The following is a 20587-nucleotide window of genomic DNA, read 5'->3' on the forward strand; positions in this document are numbered from 1 at the left end:
TTCAAAGGGTCGAAGAAGAAGGGTTCTGACTAGTTTTGTGCTGGCTCGAAGAGTTGCAAAAGAAGGAGTTGGTTCGAGTCGAATAGTGGCTAGGGCTTTGGCTATTTCTTTTATTAATATGCTAATAGATTCAAAACTTCCAAGTTGTGACTCATGGTTCCTGGCGCATCAATGCGCCTTAGTGTGTCCCCTTGTGCTTCTTAAAGGTTGCCTCGCCTCACTAGTGATGAGACACTGGCCTTGTTGCCCCGCTGCGCCTCGCACTGAGGCGCGCCTCAAGCGCATTTTTGACTAGTATGATAGTGCGTGTCTAGGACTAGCCTCTAATATCTAATGTGTAATCTCTAATAATATAGAGGAGATTCTTCCTTTAAAGTATCTTTAAAAAATATAGAATATTCAATGATTATTTTAAAATACTCGTTTAATTATTTACAACTATTCTAAAATACTTTTATAATAATGCTAAATTTATCCTATAGCTATTTAATTTTTTATTATTTTTTAAAATATATTTTTTAAAATTTTAAAAATAGAGAGGCTGAGCATGCACACGTGTCCACGGACGTTGGAACACGAGCACTGGTCCTCTGTAAGATCCCCGGTGGACCGGCTCCACAGAGTTGGTCCGGTCTTCCAAACACGGGTCCGTACATAAAATGGGACCGGCCCATATTTTCCAAAATACCTGCGGACTTCTCATTTTGAAAGCGCTTTTGCCTTTGGCGGTTCTTCAAACTTGGCGCTGCCGCTGTTGTTCCTTCGCAACTCAGCCTTCGCCGGCACCTCACCACTGAGAGACACAGAGGGATAGAGAGAGGAAGAGAGATGATGGATATGGACGCTCCTCTTGATTTTGAGTCAGAAGACCGTCTTCTCAATTCTGTTTCTACGAAGAAAAGGTTTTTTCTCGGACATGTCAACCATATATCTTACTCGTAGCATGAAAAAGAGGATTGCCCTTGCTCTCCTTTCTTTTGTGATTTCGCAGTTTAATTCGAAATGCTTATCTGGGTACTTAGGGTTTCTCTTGTTTTTTGTCACTTCAAACATTATCGCTATATTGGGGTGTCTAATATTAGGGTTCTTAATTCCAAATTTAATTTTATGTGTAGCTATTGCATGTTTCTGAGTGAAGCAGGGAAACAATATCCGATTTTGGTTAAAATTGGAAGATATCGCAGTTAAGTTTTAGAGCATTTCTACCACCTCTCTTCGTTGTTTTAATGCATAGTTCGATAGGCTTTTAAATAGTTTTCTTGCTTTTAAGAGCTCAATTTAGAGAAAAAAAAAAAGATTTTGCTTTGTAAAGCAAGGATAGTTCTGTCTAAACACGCATGAAATTATGCGTAAGTTTTTAACTTTGCTGGAGAATCCATTACAAGAGAAAGCTCCTTAGAACGGGCTTGCATGCTAATCGAGTGCGTCATGGTGTTTGCTGCTGAAACTAATTTAATTTGATTTATTTTAATCTTTTTAAAAAAACTAGAAAAAAGGTCATAGGTTTGGATGATCTTCTGACTGATTACTACAAGGAGAAAGGCAAGCTTGTTGAACGTGAGTCTAAACAGGCAAAGGCCCGAAAAAGCTACAATTCTGATGAAGACGATGATACAACCAATGAAGCTAAGTTTTCTCAATGTGTTGATGAATGCCAACAAATGGTAAACATTCCGCTCTAGTCTATCTGGATATATATATATATATTGTGTTTGTCTGTCCATAACCTTGAATTTGAATGTACTGCATAGATGGGACAAATAAGTGATGAGATTGAGATCTCTGCATGGGGTATACAGATGTTTGGGCTTCAGGTCTTAATTTTGATCCTTTACAAGCTTAATTGGACTGAACTGATTGACCATATTGATTAGGAAACTTTTGGCAGGATATTTGATGACTTCATTTTCATTTTATTTTTTTGGAAATTTTTTTGGTTTATGAATTGCAGAAACCTCTTCCACTTTTAATTTTTCCTGAGCTCGGAGGTTGCAGGATTTTGCAGTCTTTTATGAATAATGAGTTCAATTCACTGGTGGAACTTAGTACTGAGAATGGTATTAATTGTACCTTTGAACTTGCTGTCCTTTTTGGATAGCTGCTTCTAATGTCAAATAAATTGATTTAAAATTTATTTTAAGTTAAAAGCAATGCACATTGAGGTCATGTTTTGCTGTATTCTTGCAGGAGAAAGTTTCATTAAGGGATTACTGGTTAATGGCTGGCTTTCGAAATTGGTTTTTACTTGTGGGCATGTAGAAAAATCTGTAGCAATATGGACATTAAATTTGAGTAAGCATTAGAATTTCTCTTAAGTCATCAATTTATTTGACATTTACATGAATTTTTAGTATATTCATTTCTTGAGGTTTATCAGTGTTGTACTCCCCGCAAGAGGATCTAAGGACATCTGCATGGGACTTCTGGCATGCTATTCTTTCATCAATAAATGAGGTAGCCTACAAAGTGTAACTTAAAGAAGAATCTATTTACAGTTTGTAACAGAAATATTGAGTGAATTATCGTAGTATGTTTTCTGTTGAATTGCCTAGACTATTTTGTGTCTGTCAGGTCGATATAAGAGGGGTTAAAATTGACTGGCTTCCTGAGTATTCTGACTTAAAAAGAGCCCTTGACATCTATGGATTTCTTTTCAATTTTTCATCAAACAGTGAATCAGTTCATGATGGTAATCTCTTTTACTTCTTAGATTCACTCATTTTTTGTGCATTTTTACTTGGTAGATAAGTTGCATTTGCTGGACTTTTAAAGTATCCATTTCATTCTTTCATTCTTTCTTCTATAGTATGTGCGTGTGCACGCATGCACATGCACAAATTTTTTTTTCATAATTTATTTATGAAATTGTGTAGGAATCATATGCAAGTGTGTAGCATGAAGGATACTATTAAGAGAAGTGTTATCCTTTGACCTGAGAAAAAAATTCTGAGAAGCATTGAATTTAGCAGATGATTATGATCCACATTCTGCAAATTTTGTGATTTTGTCCTGAAAATCCCGTGTCATCGATACTTTTCATCATACCTTGTTCCATACTGCAACATAGTGAAAGCATTGACGCACAGGCACATGAATTTTGGTGTTTGACATAGTGACATGGCATGTTCTCCTGCCCATAATGGTATTTAACATGCAAACACTTCGGTTAGTTGGCATAATTAAAAAAATGCTAAAAACGTCCCCTTCTCTTTCTCTCTGCCGGGTCATTCTGTTTATTGCATGTAGTAGCTAACATATTATTAGCTGTTAGTTTGATTATTGCCTTAGACATACAGTTTTTTTGTGGCACTGAATTTGTCAAAGATTGCTGTGAATGTTTAGTAAATTGAAAAACCTGATCACAACAATAGGTTTCCCTCTCTATCTATAATTTGTGTCATGTATATTACAATGACCATCACACCCCATTATTAACTCTTGTTTACTAACACCACGATAATACTAAGGTATTGAGACTAAATAACTTGCAACTAGTAACAAGGATAATAAGCCAAAATTAAATTTTGAACTACATGATACCCATACTCCCCCTTAGTATAGATTTCATATGCTCATATCATGTTACAAATGGATTTAACATAAGCATCCCTAGAGCTACAGTGAGTTAATCAGCAAGTTGCAATTTAGGCTTCACATGACTGGTTGGAATGAGCTTCTGCACAAGTTTCTCTTGAACAAAATAACAATCAACTTAGTGTATGTTGTTCGCTAATGGAAGGATGGATTGGAGGCAATATGAATAGTAGCTCGATTATCACGCATCAGCTCCTTAAATTGAGAATGTGGAAAAATGAGTTCTTCCAGCATGTTCTTTAGCTAAATCGGCCCATATATAGTGTGTTCCATGGCCTTGTATTCAAACTCTGTCCTTAATCGGGCCACAAAAGTGTGTTTCTTACTCTTCTAGGATACTAGGTTACCACCAACAAACATAAAGTACTTGATAATGAATTTTCTATCAAAGGGTGATTCAACCTAATTTGCATATGTATAACTCTGAATACGAGTGTGACCCTATTCTTGATACAAGAAGCTTCTTCGAGGTGCACTTTTGACGTATCACAAGATTGAATGACAACACTTGTTGAAAAGGATATGTCTGGTCATGTGATCGTGATAGAATTTAACTTCCTAATAAGTCTCTGATATCATCGAGGTTTAGCCAATAATCACCTAAATTTGGTAGTAGTCTGTTGTTGCTTGTTAGGATTTATAGGTGTGTACTTGTTTCCCAATAGCTCAGTCTCATTTAAAAGATCTAGAACACACTTATTTTGTGACACGATGTCCACTTAAGAGATTTGGATACTTCTTTGCCCGATAAGCATTTTAATGGACCCAAATCTTTAGTATGAAATTTTATTGGGCGAAACAACCTTAGATTTAGATACCCTAGTCATTATTATGAGTAATCGCAATGTCATCTACGTACATAATTAGCAAAATCCTACCATGGTAGTATGGTGACAAAATACATGGTGATGTACTGCACATTGCTACTGGTGGCAATATGGCAATAGAACACAAAGTGATCTACCACAAATTGTTGAATGGCAAACTCAAGCACAATTGTGGTGAACCTAGCAAACCATGCTTTGGGAGATTGCTTTAGGCCAAATACAGAATTGTTTTAAACATTACGCCAATTTTGACTCCCCCTAAGCAACATACTTGAGTGGTTGGTCCATATAGACATCCAGAAGATCACCATGAATGCCTTCTTCACATCTGCAAAAGCCAATGAAAGGTGGCGGTTAATGAGATGACAAATGAACCAAGGCAAGTTTGGCGATCGGGTGGATTGTGTGAGAACAATCAAGCCGTATACTTTGACTTTATCTTTTGGCAACAAGGTTGGTGATGTAGGGGCAGCATCAAGGATCTGCAGCCATGGGGAGAAATTAGAAGAAATTGAAAAGAGGAAGGAAGGGGAAGAGAGGAGAGAGGGTATAGATACAAGGGGGAAATCTCACATTCACTTCAAATTCAAAATTCAACAACCACCTTCTATATGGCTTTCACACACTATTTATAAGAAAATCTAAAACATGAAATTACACTTATACCTCTAAAACTAGATTCAATTATGAATACACCCTTAAAATACACAAATATTACAAACAAGGCCCCAAATACACATAATCCTAAACTAATTAAACTCAACACACAATTAACTACTAACTACACCCAACAATCCCTTGCTCAATTCTTCTTAATTATTCTCCAACAAGGATCTTCCCAAGGTCTCGCTTCTTATCCTATATGAAATGCCCGCCTGTTAGGAAAAAATCGACCTTAAATTTTGAAATGTTGGAGGATCGGAAGTAAGAAGAAAACTTAGACTCTTTGAAGGCTAGTGCTTGAGTGATGCAAGAAACCATGTTTCGTTGGCAGCACTATAGACTTGAATTAAGAATTGCCATTAATGAACATATTGGGAATGCCACTCTGGGTCTTCAAACAGATGCATTTCCTTATTTGTAGTGTCTTCAAGTTGAGTAGCTATGACAGATTCTTTGTCTTGGTTAATGGGCGGAGCGGTCTTCAAAATTATCTTCTTATCTTTGTGGGAAAGACATGTTTTCTCATAAAGTTTATCCATTAAGACCCCTTGAGTTTTTCGAATATGATACTACACCCCCCAAGTTTCCAAAAACTACTAAAAAACCCCTTGAGATTTAATTTAATTGACCAACTGAACTTTTTGATAATTGACCATTAGTTAACTATTATGTATATATGAAAAAAATTAATTTTACCCTTAATAAAACGATATTTCAAAATGAAATTAATTTAATAACTTAAATTGAGAAAATTGGTCAATATAATGTCTTAAAAACTAAATAAGCAAATCAGAGACCTAATCAATTCTCGAATTGATTGGTCTAGCTAGTCGAATCGCTTTGGGTCAACCAATTGATATTAGCATGCGGGTCAATCAATTGATATCAACACCATAAAATAATTCTATTATTATTTCAAAATTTTAAAAAATATATATATATGAAAAATAAAAATTACTAATAAATCATAAACAATATCTAGTAATTATAATAATACAAAATATTTGTTATATGTAATTTTCATAAAAATTTAATGGCTAATCACATCATAAAACAAATAAAACATAATTCAATTTTAATCAAACATAGTGTATAAAAAAAATGTATACTAAAATTTCAAAATTTGCACTTCATAAATTCAAAATTATAAAGTTAAATTGTTGGTCATTTCGTGTGTAAAATATGAATGCTAAATGGATAAAGAAAATTCAAATTTATATTAATCAGTTGATTTTTGTTTGAGGCTTCGAGTTAATTTACTATTTCTTTTTCACTTTAATCCAAGTTGCTACAACGACAACAACAAAACCAAGCCTTAAGTCCCATTAGGTGGGGTCGGCAACATGAATCCTTTTTTGCCAATTTATGCGATCATGGACAAATTCTTTCGACAAATTCATGGCTATTAAATTTAAATCTTTACTCATTATCTCATTCCAAGTTATTTTAGGTCTACCCTTATCCCTACCTCTTCGGTTACCCCTCACAGTAACTAACTCACTCGTCCTCGCTGGAGCGCTATGTGACCTACATTGCAAGTGCCCAAACCATCTGAGTTGTCCCTCCCTTATCTTATATTCGACAGGAGTTACACCTAACTTACCGTAAATATGTTCATTTTTTAATTTATCTTTCAATGTTATACCACTCGTTCATCTAGGCATTTTCATCTCGACAACTTTTACTTTTTGGATATGTTGCCTCTTAGTTGCCCAACATTCTTATCCATATAGCATAGCTGGTTTTATAGTCGTCTTATAAAGCCTCCCTTTTAGTTTTAAGGGTATTCTACGACCACAGTTACAGAGCACGCTTGAAACACTTCTCCATTTTGCCTAACCCACTTTAACTCTATGCATTACATCCTCTTCAATTTCTCCTTCAGCTTGCATAATAGATTCATGGTATCGAAATCTACTTGTGCTATTTATTTCTTCATTATCAAGTGTTGGAAAGTTTCAAATCTGTTTAGTCAACTTTCCTATTTTTTCTAAGAGAATCTCGGCTGTAAATGTGTGAATATCCTAGAATATTTAGTTTCCTTAGAAGTTAGCATCTTTGGTTCTTTCCTTCTTGGTTTTTTCCTTCTATTCTTTTGTTGTACATCTATTTATACAAACCTGTACCTATGTTATGAATTATGAGAATTATTTCCACAAGAAGCTATCTCATTCTAGATGGTATCAAAGCTAGGTTCGGCTCTTGGCCTTGTGTAAACCCTAGTTTCCCTTGGCGACTCCAATCTAACCCTAATCTCTATAGGGTTTTCTTCCTTGTTCAACTCTACCCTAATCTCTTCTGTTGCTGTAGCCATGGCTGAAACTTCAAACAAAACTAAACTCGAAACCAAACTTGAAACCAGACCTACCCATTCTGAACCTTACTCTGTACTTGCTGCCAATAATCCTGCCCCTCATGCTGCTGGTAAAACAGATTTGGCTACTGCCAATATTTCTGCACAGCGGTCTTACTCTAATCAAAGGAGGTTGGAAGATAAGCCTCGAATATGGTGTGACTATTGCAATAAGCCACGCCACACTCGAGAAAATTGCTGGAAGCTCCATGGAAAGCCAGCAAACTGGAAGAGCAACAAATCTGGACCCTCTGACAGCAATCATGCAGTCCCTAAAGCCAATGAAGCTAATTTCCTAAGTGCTGAGCAAGTGGATCATCTTCTTCAACTGCTGAAATCTACTTTTGCCTCTGGTCTTCCTACTAGTTCATTGGCCCAAACAGGTGATAACTCTAGTGCCTACCCTTGTTGCTTAAATCTTGCACCATGGATTATTGATTCTGGTGCATCTGATCACATAACTAGTACCTCACAATTGCTTCAATCTTATTTTCCTTATTCTGGTAATAAAAAGATTAGAATTGCAGATGGAAGTTTTTCATCCATTGCTGGAACAGGTTCTGTCCAAATTTATGAAAAAATAGAACTCAAATCTATCCTCCACATCCCTAAACTTGCTTGTAACCCGTTGTCTGTTAGTAAACTCTCACTGGATTTTAATTGTTGTGTCATTTTCTTTGATTCCCATTGTGAATTTCAGGACCAACTCTCGGGGAGAATGATTGGCAGTGCTAGGAGGATTGATGGGCTCTACTACTTCGATGAGACTTTATTCAACAATAAACAAGCTCAGGGTTTGAGTAGTAGTACTAGTTCTGTTTTTGTACATGAACAAATAATGCTTTGGCATCTTAGACTAGGACATCCTTGTTTTCTCTATTTAAGACATTTGTTTCCTTGCTTATTTAAAAAACTGGATTGCAATTCTCTTCATTGTGATGTTTGCCACATATCCAAAAGTCACCGAAGCACCTATCAATCAAAAGCTTATCATTCTTCCAAACCTTTTTATTTAATTCATAGTGATGTTTGAGGTCCCTTAAAAATCACTACTACTTTTGGTAAGAAATGGTTTGTTACGTTTATTGATGATCATACATGTTTGCATTGGGTGTACTGATTGAGTGACAAATCCGAGGTTAAAATTTTTTTTCAGGATTTTTATAACATGGTTGAAACTTGGTTCCAAACAAAAATCAGTATCCTTAGAACTAATAATGATACTGAATATTTTAACAAATGTTTAGGAACGTTTCTTTCAACAAAGGGTATTCAACATCAATCTACTTGTTGTGACACCCCATAACAAAATGGCATTGCTGAGAGAAAAAATCGCCATTTGTTAAAGGTTGCAGAGGCCCTAATGTTTTCAATGGAAGTTCCTAAATATCTACGGGGTGATGCTATTTTAGCTGCATGTTATCTCATTAATAGGATGCCTACTCGAGTGCTAAAATACATCACTCCCTTAGATTGCCTAAAAAAACTGTTTCCTACATGTCGAATAACATCATACCTGCTACTAAAAGTGTTTGGATGCATTGTTTTTGTTCATATACCTACCAATCTTCGATCCAAGCTTGATCCTAGGGCAGAAAAATGTGTTTTCCTTGGATATGCTCTTAATAAAAAAGGGTACAAATGTTTTAACCCTTTGACCAGAAAAATTCATATCAGAATGGATGTTGTTTTTATTGAAAACCAGCCCTTTTTTGGCTATAACTATCTTCAGGGGGCGAAAAAGGAAACTGAAGATGAGTTCTGGAAAACCTCTAAGTCTCTCTTCCAAATGTTTTCCTTGACATTAACATCCACTCTTTAAAGGGTCAGGAAACTGATACTTTAACTGGCGAAAATAATGGAAATCCTAGTCTACCTATACAAGGCATACCTGATTCACAAACAGGGGGAGAAGTACAATCAAATATTCCCTCATCTAAGCTTCGTGTTTATACCAGAAGAAGAAATCATTAGAATAATAGAGCTCTTTCTTCAAATCTAGAGCAAGGCCAATCATCATCACCTACACAAGTTCGTCCTCCTTCACATACTCTAGGTACTTTTTCTTCTCCAGATCCTTGTTTTGATAACTGATCTTGACCTGCTCATTGCCCTTAGGAAAGGAGTTAGAACCTGTACCACACATCCTATTTCCAACCATCTATCCTATCATAGACTCTTCGATTCTCATAAGGCCTTTCAAATTTTTCTCATCTGTTTATTCCAAGAACCATTCAGGTAGCACTAGATCACCCAGAGTGGAGATTGGCTGTTCAAGAAGAGATGGATGCACTAATTGCTAACTTCACTTGGGAAATTGGTGACCTATCAGAGGGGAAGAAGACTGTTGGCTGTAAATGGGTATTTACAATAAAATTCAAGGTTGATGGGAGTATAGAAAGGTACAAAGCAAGACTTGTGGCGAAGGGGTTCACTCAAACATATGGAATTGACTACCAAGAAACATTTGCTCCTGTAGTCAAGGTGAACTCAATCCGTGTATTGCTCTCTCTAGCAGCTCACTCTAACTGGCCCTTATATCAACTAGATGTGAAGAATGCCTTCTTAAATGGGGACTTAGAGGAGGAAGTCTTTTGTTTCCCAAAGCAAGTATGTGCTTGATTTACTTGGAGAAATAAGTCTGCTAGGGTACAAAGCAGCAGAAACACCTATAGAGCCAAACATAAAACTCCAACCAGCTAAGGCTAAAGAAGTGATCAACAGAGAGCTATACAAAAGATTGGTAGGGAAACTCCTTTATCTCTCTCATGCATGTCCTGACATAGCCTTTGCAACAAGCGTGGTAAGTCAATTTATGCACTCACCAGGGCCTGAGCATTTTGATGCTGTGTACAGGATTCTAAGGTATCTAAAAGGGACTCTAGGTAAAGGTTTATTATTTGGAGGACATGGGAATTTACAGGTTGAAGTAATACACTGATGGAGATTGGGCTGGAAGTATCACTGATAGAAGATCAACTTCTAGCTATTGCACCTTTGTTGGAGGAAACCTAGTAACATGGCGCAACAAGAAACAAAATGTGGCGGCAAGGAGTAGTGCAGAGGTAGAATTTAGGGCAGTTGCTCGTGGAATTTGTGAAGCACTATGGATCAAAAGGTTGCTGGAAGAATTAAAGGTTACTAATTCATTACTAATGAAATTGTATTGTGACAATAAAGCTGCAATAGCTATCGCTCACAATCCAGTTCTTTATGATAGAACTGAACATGTGGAGGTAGACAAGCATTTTATCAAGGAGAAAATAGATGAGGAAGTAATCTGTCTTCCATATATCTCGACAACTGTGCAAGTAGCAGACATACTGACAAAGGGACTCCCGAAGAAACAGTTTGAAAACTTCATTAGCAAGTTGGCCGTGGAAGATATCTTTAAGCCAACTTGAGGGGGAGTGTTGGAAAGTTTCAAATCTGTTTAGTCAACTTTCCTATTTTTCCTAAGAGAATCTCGACTGTAACTGTGTGAATATCCAAGAATATTTAGTTTCCTTAGAAGTTAGCATCTTTGGTTCTTTCCTTCTATTGTTCTGCTATACATCTATTTATACAGACCTGTACCTATGTTACGAATTAATGAGAATTATTTCCACAAGAAGCTATCTCATTCTAGATCAAGTTTAACTTTGTCTCCAATATTCCTCCTACTATTACTGAAATTACATTTCATATATTCTGTCTTATTTTTACTTATCCCAAGGCCTTTGGATTCTAAAGCTTCTCTCTATAAATCTAACTTAGATTCTTTATAAATCTAACTTAGACTCTACTTTACCCCTAGTTTCATCAATTAGTACAATATCATCTGCAAATAACATACACCATGGAACCTCATTTTGGATACTCGTAATTAGTTGAACCATCACTAAAGCAAAAAGATAAGGGCTTAAAGCAGATCCTTGATGTAAACCTATTGTGATTGAAAATTCTCTAGTCTCTCCACCTATAGTCCTTATTCTAGTCATTACTCTATCGTATATATCCTTAATGACATCAATATATCTGCTACATACACCTTTTTTTTTTCTAAAACCCACCATAGAGCTTTCTTAGGTACCCTATCATATGCTTTCTCTAAGTCAATAAATAATAATATGCAAGTCCCTTTTCTTTTCCCTAAATTTTTCCATTAATCTTCTTAAAAAATATATAGCTTCTATAGTAGATCTCCTAGGCATAAAATCAAATTAACTTTCTGAGACCTTTGTTTCTAGCCTTTAGCTTTGTTCAATTACCCTTTCCTACAATTTCATTGTATGACTCATAACTTTAATTCCACGATAGGCATTACAATTTTGAATTTCTTTTTTATTTTTCTATATAGGTATTAAAGTACTTTTCCTCCATTCATCTGACAATTTCTTAGTTTTTATAATTGTGTTAAATAAATTAGTTAACCATATAACTCCGTTATCACCTAAGCATTTCCAAACTTCAATTGGGATGTTATCCGGTCCTGCATAATTTTCATTTTTCATCTTTTTTAGTGCAAACTTAACTTCATTAATTCTAATCTTGCGAATAGATTTCATATTTTTAGTCTTTTCCTCATTTTTCAATTCTGAGTTTAAGCTATCTATTTGGTTTTCATTAAATAGCTTACTAAAGTAACTTCGCCATCTTTCTTTTATGTCTTCTTCCTTAACCAAGACAATATCATCCTCACTTTGTATACATTTTACATTACTTAAGTCCTTACTCTTTCTTTCTTCAGCTCTAGCAAGTTTAAATATATCCCTTTTCCATTTTTTTGTATCTAGTCTATCATTCATAAAAATTATTAAATGATCTATGTTTAGCTTCACTAACGGCATTTTTTTTTTTGCATCTTTTCTCGCCTCTTTATACTTTTCCAAGTTATCCATATTTTTACATTTTTGCCATGTTTTATACCAAATTCTTTGTCTTTACGGCTTTTTGAACATCTTGATCCCACCACCAACAACTTTCTTTTCTATTCGAGAATCTTCCTCTTGATTCACCTAAAATCTATTTTGCTATCTTTTAATATAGCTAGCTATCCTACTCCAAAGAGTATTTGTGTCTATACCATCCTCTACAGTCCAATCACCATCTTTGATCATTTTTTCTTTAAATTTTATTATATTTTCTCCATTTAAGTTCCACCGCCTAGTTCTCTTACATTGGTTTATTTTATCCTTTCTCTTCCATTTTTTAGTACATAACCTAGGATGACTTTATAATCCTTACATGATAAACGATCTACCCTCCTAGTTAAGAAAAAGATTTATTTGGATTTTATTTTGTCCACTTTTGAAGTTTATTAAGTGCTCTTCTCTCTTCTTAAAGCAAGTCTAGTGAAGTCTAAGATCGTCTCTCCAAGCTTACTTTTGTCTCTATATCCATATCCTCCATGTATCCTATCATAACCTTTATTATCTCTTCCAACGTGTCCATTTAGGTCATTCCTATGAATATTTTCTCAGTCTCTAATATGCTTTGTATGATACTATCCATATCTTCCCAAAATTGTCTCTTAAGGTTTTATGCTAAACCTACTTGAGGAGCATAAACACTAATAATATTTATTATCTCTTGGCCTAAGACCATCTTGATTTTTATAAAGCTATTCGCTACTCTATTTACATCTACAATGCTATTTTTTAAGTTTTTGTCTATAATAATTCCTATCCTATTCTTGTGTTTCTCTTTTCTAGTGTACCAAAGTTTTAATCCTGATTTATCAATTTCTCTAGCTTTCTTCACAACCACTTAGTTTTCTTGAAGGCAGATTATGTTAAGAGGCCGTTTGGTATCATTGTCAAAAATTAGAGAAACGAGAACCCGAAATGAAAACCAAAAACCCGTACCAAAAACTAAAAACTAGAAACTAGCAACTTGTTTGGTTAACATTTATAAAACTAATACCAATTAAAAACTTAATTAAAAAATGCTTAAATAAAATAATATTATAATAATATGATTAAAATCATAAAATTACAAATAATACACAATAAAAAATTTCTATAATAAAAATAAAATTTATTATAATTATTTTGCTTAATTGTTCTACTTTTAAAATTTACTTTACAATAAAAATTTTATTACACATGACAATTGAAAAATAGTAAAAGTATTTTGTAATTGGCTTTATTATAAATTTTTTAAATTTATGTATATTTTTCTTTTAATTATATTTAAATTCATATGATCATTTAATTTTGATTTTAATATAAAAGTATATGAAATGTATAATTTAATAAAAAAAAAACCTATTTTTTGGATATTAAAATTTTTGGCAATAGATTAGCAAAATAATTGAAAATCATAAAATTTGGTTTTCAGTTTTTTGGCAAACAACTAAAAACTGACAACAAAAAATTGACAATATGAGCAAACACGTTTTTATAATCTGTTTCTTCACTATTGAGAAACAGAAAACAGAAATAGCAATGATACCAAACAGGCCCTTAATTTTTCTTCTACTTATTGTGTTCACAATTTCCATGTTTTTAGTTTTAAGTGTCCCTATATTCCAAGTTGCTAATCTAATCCTAGTATCTCGAACTAACTTCTTTACCCACCTATGTCTAGAATGATGTGGGAACCCTTGCATATTTGATACCGTACCCGGGTGTCACGGGCCGAATATTTCACACTATAGAAAACGAGAATGAATCAATTGTATATTCAATTGTGTATTCTTTATATACTTGGGTCCCTATTTAACATGTACACAGAAAATAAAATATGGAAAAACAGAAGAGGACACAACTTGCAGTTGAGATGTGTAGTTTAGCTTCGGTAGGGGGGGGGGGTCTCAATTTATAGCCTTTGGCTTGTGGCAAGATCTCATGGCAGGTGGTGGTGGCTCACCCACCATGGCAGGTGGCGGTGGCTCACCTACCATGGTAGGTGGCCATCATTCACCAATCGTGGCCGTCGTTCACACTGCTGGTTGTCATTCACCAATCGTGGCCGTCGTTCATACTGTAGTGATTTCTACACTCCCCCTCAAGTTGGATCATAGATGTTGATCATATCCAACTTGCCAATGAAATCCTCAAAGAGTTGCCGAGGTAGTCCCTTGGTGAATGTGTCTGCAATTTGCTCCTTAGTAGGGACATATGTCATGCAAATAGTTCCTTCTTCCACCTTTTCTTTAATGAAGTGTCTGTCAACTTCCACATGTTTGGTTCTGTCATGTTGGACAGGGTTGAGAGAGATACTGATAGTTGCCTTATTATCATAGTACAACTTGATAAGTAACTCTAACTCAGCATGTAGTTCTTCCAATAGCCTCCGCAACCATAATCCTTCACATATTCCCTGAGCAACAGGTGTGAATTCTGCCTCTACACTGCTCCTTGCTACAATATTTTGTTTCTTGCTTCTCCAAGTGATTAGATTTCCCCATACAAAGGTGCAGTATCCAGTCGTGGATCTTCTATCCTCTGTAGAGCCAACCCAATCAGCATCAGTGAATATTGCCACTTCCTTTTGTTCACTTCGCTTGAACAATAAGCCTTTACCTGGAGATCCCTTTAGATATCTTAGGATCCTAAAGGCTGCTTCCTGGTGTGCTTCTTTTAGAGATTGCATATGCTGACTTGCTACACTTACTGCAAAAGCTATGTTTGGTCTGGTATGTGACAGGTAGATTAGTTTGCCGACTAATCTTTGATATTTCTCCCTATCTACTGTCTTCCCAACATCTTCTGTTCTTTTTCTAGCTTCAATAGGTGTGTCGCTTGGTTTGCAACCTAGCATGCTTGTTTCGGTTAGGAGATCAAGGGTGTATTTTTATTGTGAAACACTAATTCCCTTCTTTGATCTAGCTACCTCCATCCCTAGAAAGTATTGCATTTGCCCCAAATCCTTCACTTCGAATTCTATGGCTAGAACTTTATTTAATCTTCCCATTTCCTCAATGTCATCTTCGGTGAGGATAATGTCGTCTACATACACAATCAGAATAGTCTTCTTCCCATTTTTTTGTTTGAAAAGCGTAGTATGGTCAGACTATCCTTGGCAGTATTACTCTCCTTTTATCACCTTTGTAAATCTATCAAACCAGCCCTGGGAGATTGTTTGAGTCCATATAAGGATTTTCTCAGTTTACAGACTTTGTTTTCCTCGCCCTTTTTTACTAAATCCAGGGGGTAATGTCATGTACATTTCTTCTTCCAGCTCAGCATTTTGGAATGCATTTTTGATGTCAAGTTGTTGAAGTGGCCAGTCTAGATTGGCTGCCAAGGATAGGAGCACTCGGATAGTGTTCAACTTTGCCTTAGGTGCAAAGGTTTCTAGGTAATCGATGTCATAGGTCTGAATAAATCCTTTTGCAACCAACCGGGCTTTGTATCTTTCAACTCTCCCATCTGTTCGGTATTTTATAGTGAATACCCATTTGCAGCCTACTGGTCTCTTTACTCATAGCAAATTCATAACCTCCCATGTTCCATTTTTTTCCAATGCCCTTATCTCCTCCATTACAGCTTCTCTCCATTCCGGAATTTCAAGTGCCTGCTCAATGTTCTTTGGAATTTTGACCCCGTCAAGGTTAGAAGTAAAGGCACGGTATAACGTGGACGAGGTATTATAGGACACAAAATTTTCAATTGGATGAAGGGTACATGAGTGAGGATGTTTTCTAAGAGCAATGGGCAGATCAATATCATCATATTTATTAGGAGTAGGTTCTATTACCTGTTCTGAGTTTTTGGAGGTTCTTGGTTGCTCAGAGCTGCCACTAGTTCTGGCTCTCTTGGTGCTTCGGGTATGAGTTTTTCATTACCACTTGGCTTCGGCCTTTGTGAGTAGACTAGTATCTCGTTATTTTGTTGTTCTATCTCTTCCCCTGAGTTTAAGTTTCCTTTTGTGACTGGTCAAGGAAGTGGAGGAGGATGGTAGATTGGTGAGAGGAAAGTCTAGGAAAAACATGTCACCATTGGAATTATTTAGAGTCTGAGATTCGCTCACATTCTCCCCTTGAATAGAAGACTTGGGATAGAATGGAGTGGTCTTGAAAAAGGTGACATCAAAGCTGGTAAAGAGATGACGAGAAATAGGGTCATAGCACTTGTAACCTTTTTGGGATGGAGAATATCCAAGGAAGACACACTTGGTGGCCCGAGGATCCAGCTTGGTGCTGGTGAGGATGGACATGCACAAAGGCAGTGCAGCCAAATAAACGAAGAGGGAGATTGGAGTCTAGTTGAGAGGTAGGGAAAAATTCGAGAAGAGTGTCAAAGGGTGTAGCATAGGACAGAACACAACTGGGCATTCTATTGATAAGGTAAGTGGCTGTTAGAATAGCATCACCCCAAAACATTATAGGCATGTGGGTAGTGAGCATTAAGGCTCATTCTACCTCAAGAATGTGTCTATTTTTGCATTTGACAACCCCATCTTGTTGAGGGGTGTCAACGCATGAGCTTGGATAAATTATCCCTTTTTCTTGAAGGAAGAGACCTAAGGTGTGGTTGAAATATTCCGTGCCATTGTCAGTATGCAAGATTTGAATCTTGGTGTGAAATTGTGTTTGGACCATGGCATAAAAGTTAATAAACACCGAACGTACTTTAGACTTATCTTTTAACAAGTAGACCCAACAAGTACGAGTGTGATCATCAATGAATGTCACAAACCATTTTGTGTGAGTGCAATTAGAAATCCGGGAAGGTCCCCATACATCACTATAAATGATTGTGAAAGGTTTTGTGGGTTTGTATTTGGATTTTGGGAATGAAGTTCTTCGGTGTTTTGCGAGTTCACACACTTCACATTGAACATCAAGAGACATTTTATTCGAACATAGCGAAGGAAATAAATGACACATGTATTGAAAATTGGGGTGACCCAATCGAGAATGCCATAACATTAGGTCACTATTCTTAGGGATAAAGACATAATTACTTTGACCCTGATCACTCATTTTGGCTTCCTCGAAGTAGTAATACTCCTTAGCACTGCCAATCGTCGTCCTCGATGACTGGTTTTGAAAAACACAATGGGATGAAATAAATTTAGCAGAGCAATTGGAGTGTTTAGTGAGTTGACTGACAGACAAAAGATTACAAGATAATTTTGGAGCATGAAGAACAAACTCTAAAGTAATTGAGTCAGAAATTTGAATACTCCCTTTGTCGGCAATTGGAGCAAGAGATCCGTCAGCAATTTTGACTCTTAGGTTACCAGCACATGGGGTATATGATAAGAAAAGGTGATAAGAGTCTGTCATATGGTCAAAGGCTCCACAATCTATAATCCAGGGTGTATGGTTACAAAAGGTGTATAGGGCTTGTGAGAAATTACCTCTGTGTGCCAAATTAATAGATGGAGTATTTTTTGGTGACTGACTTGAGGCTTGGAGAGCAGATAGCATCTCCATGATTTTCTGTAGTTGGTCATGGCTGGAGGTGCTGTTGTTGCCACTGTTAGAATGGTTGCTTGCCACTTGTTGCCTCTCGGGTTGAGTCTTAGAACAAGCATGATAGCCTTTGGTTTTGGTGCTTTGCCGTGGTTTCCAATTAGTTGACTTGCCATGAATCTCCCAACAATTATCCTTAGTATGGCTAGACTTTCGGCAATGTTCACACCAGAGGCGGCCCTTTGGTTGCTTGGTATTTGGCCCATTGTAGGTCCCACAAGATACAAATGCTGAGCCCTCTGCTACCATGGCTGTAGCTTCCTTCAACATGACTTTGTGCGTTGCCCCTTCAAGCCTCACTTCAGCAAACACTTCTCGAGTGGATGGTAGAGGTCTGCGGCTGAGAATCCTTCCTCGTAGATCATCTAAATCTCGATTAAGGCTTGCAAGGGAACTCAAAAACTCTCTCCTTTTCCAATCTCTTCTTGAACAACGCACTATCCTCAGCACAACGCCATTCTTCTTCGCTGCTTAAATCCAATTCTTGCCATAGTGCCAACATCTCCATGTAATAGTTTGTCACCTCCCTCTCGCCTTGTTTCATCTGCCATAGGCGTGTCTTAAGTTCAAAGACTTGGGAAGCATTCTCCTCGTTAGAGTAGGTTTCTTGGATTGCATCCCACACCTCTTTAGCTATGGGCAAGAACATATATGTTTTCCCAATAGTTGGCTTCATGGAGTTGATAAGCCATGAGGTAATCAAGGAATTCTCCGATCTCCATTGCTAGAGCGCCACAATATTCGTTGAATCAGGTTTCTTTGAGTCGCTGGTAAGATACTCGAGCTTTCCTCTGCCGTCGACTACGAGTTTCATGGACTGGGCCCATTCCTTGGAAATTTTTCCCGTTGAGTTTTTTTGCCGATAGTTGGACAGAAGAGCCATCTAGTCCATTCGTACTGATGATGGCATTGGTTTGGCTCGTTTAAGTCTTTGAGGTTGTCAACTCTCGACTGTTGATGGAGTTGCCCCCTTTAGTTAGCTTGGTTTAGGAAAAAACCAGCTCTGATACCATGTAGAGAATGAGAATGAATCAATTGTATATTCAATTGTGTATTCTTTACATACTTGGGTTCCTATTAAAATGTACACAGAGAATAAAATATGGAAAAATAGAAAAGGACACAACTTGCAGTTGAGATGTGCAGTTTAGCTTCGGTGGGGGGTCTCAATTTATAGCCTTTGGCTTGTGGCAAGATCTCATGGTAGGTGGTGGTGGTGGCTCACCCACCATGGTAGGTGGCGGTGGCTCACCTACCATGGCAGGTGGTCATCATTCACCAACTGTGGCTGTCATTCACATTGCTGGCCGTCATTCACCAACTATGGCCTTTGTTCACACTGTAGGGATTTCTACACACACCTTTGTGAATGGATTGTGTGGCGCTAGCTAAAGCCCATTTGTTTAAGTAGGCAGCCAAATGTTTACCACAATTCACCTACAAAACACTTTTTTTGTTATTCAAGCAGATATAAATGGAAGCAATAAGCAACTTATGAAAGTAATGACACTTAAGCAGTAAACATTGAAGCAACATAATTCATTATTAACACCTCCATTAACAATGTGTGTCTAGCGAGGGAGGCAAGTAGGCTAAACATGTTGACAATAGCTAGTGAGCTTTACAAGTTAATGAACACTCATCCTCCTCTAAAGAGCTTTCTATGTTATTCTCACTCTAGCACTAGGAAACATCAATATGATCGAAGAGTCATACTTCCCTTTTTAGCCTAGGGAAAAACTATATATGAAAAATAACTCTACACTAGTATTTACATGATGGAAACCCATCCCAAACGCACAAGACAAACGATCACAGGCAAGCATAATGTCCTGAACAAGCTTGGCTTGTGACGTTCCCCTGCGTATGCGGTCGATGTCCTCATAGACTTTAACGCTAGGTACACTTCAACTTTTTCCACGAACGGTTTCATATCTTCTGTAGAAATCCAGCTGATTTCTTCATCGCCAAGGCCTTTCCACTTGACTAAGAACTCTTGTTGCTTCTTCCTTGAGGATGTGAACTCTCTATCTGCAAGGATGTCTTCAATTTCTCGTCTATCAGGTTGCATAATCTTCAAATCTGCTCTGGTTGATTTACTTCTGCTTGGATGTTTGGTATCAACATTAAACGACTTGAGGCAGCTGACGTGAAACATAGGATGCACTTTCATCCAAGCTGGAGGGTCAATTTTGTAAGAGGCCTTTCCAACTTTGGCCAAGGTGGGGATTGGTCCTTCATATTTACAAAGTAGTTTCTGATCTCGTCCTTGTAGTGACTTGATTTGTTCAGGATTGAGCTTAACAAGCACCAAGTCACCTACGTTGAAGTGTTGCGGTCTTCTCCCTTGATCTGCCCACTTCTTCATCCGCTTAGAAGCTTTATCCAGGTAAGCTCAGGCAATCTCTGCATTTTGTCTCCATTCTTTGGTGAAGATGTACGTTATGGGACTCTTTCCTTTGTACGACTCATCCACTGTGTGAGGTAATAGTGGCTGCTAGCCTGTAACAAGCTCAAAAGGGTTCTTGTTAGTCGTTGAGCTCTTTTGGGCGTTGAAACAAAACTGAGCCAAATCAAGCAGTTGCACCCAATTCTTCTGGTTGGCATTGACGAAATGGCGCAAGTACTCGTCTAGTAGCATGTTGAAACTCTTCGTCTATCCATCCGTTTGTGGATGGTAGCTCGAAGAGATGTCAAGTTGTGAACAGAGGATTTGGAAAAGTTCTATCCAGAAGTTGGCGG

General features: G+C 36.9%; 1 protein-coding gene across 2 annotated transcripts in view; it reads left to right on the forward strand.

Annotated features, from left to right (window-relative positions):
* The first annotated feature begins 695 nt into the window (after window positions 1-695).
* Window positions 696-20587, forward strand: part of LOC131148654 (uncharacterized) — a 60298-nt gene continuing 40406 nt past the window's right edge. Inside the window, exons 1-7 of one of the 2 annotated variants that reach the window (XM_058098515.1) lie at window positions 696-902; window positions 1490-1664; window positions 1752-1814; window positions 1952-2057; window positions 2188-2292; window positions 2378-2454; window positions 2572-2689. In XM_058098515.1, the coding sequence (XP_057954498.1) occupies window positions 829-902; window positions 1490-1664; window positions 1752-1814; window positions 1952-2057; window positions 2188-2292; window positions 2378-2454; window positions 2572-2689 (718 nt within the window). In that variant the 5' untranslated portion in view covers window positions 696-828. The remainder of the gene's footprint in view (window positions 903-1489; window positions 1665-1751; window positions 1815-1951; window positions 2058-2187; window positions 2293-2377; window positions 2455-2571; window positions 2690-20587) is intronic. The other variant, XM_058098516.1, reaches the window with a different exon arrangement.

Source organism: Malania oleifera, chromosome 2 (assembly GCF_029873635.1).
Source record: "Malania oleifera isolate guangnan ecotype guangnan chromosome 2, ASM2987363v1, whole genome shotgun sequence".
Taxonomy (NCBI): domain Eukaryota; kingdom Viridiplantae; phylum Streptophyta; class Magnoliopsida; order Santalales; family Ximeniaceae; genus Malania; species Malania oleifera.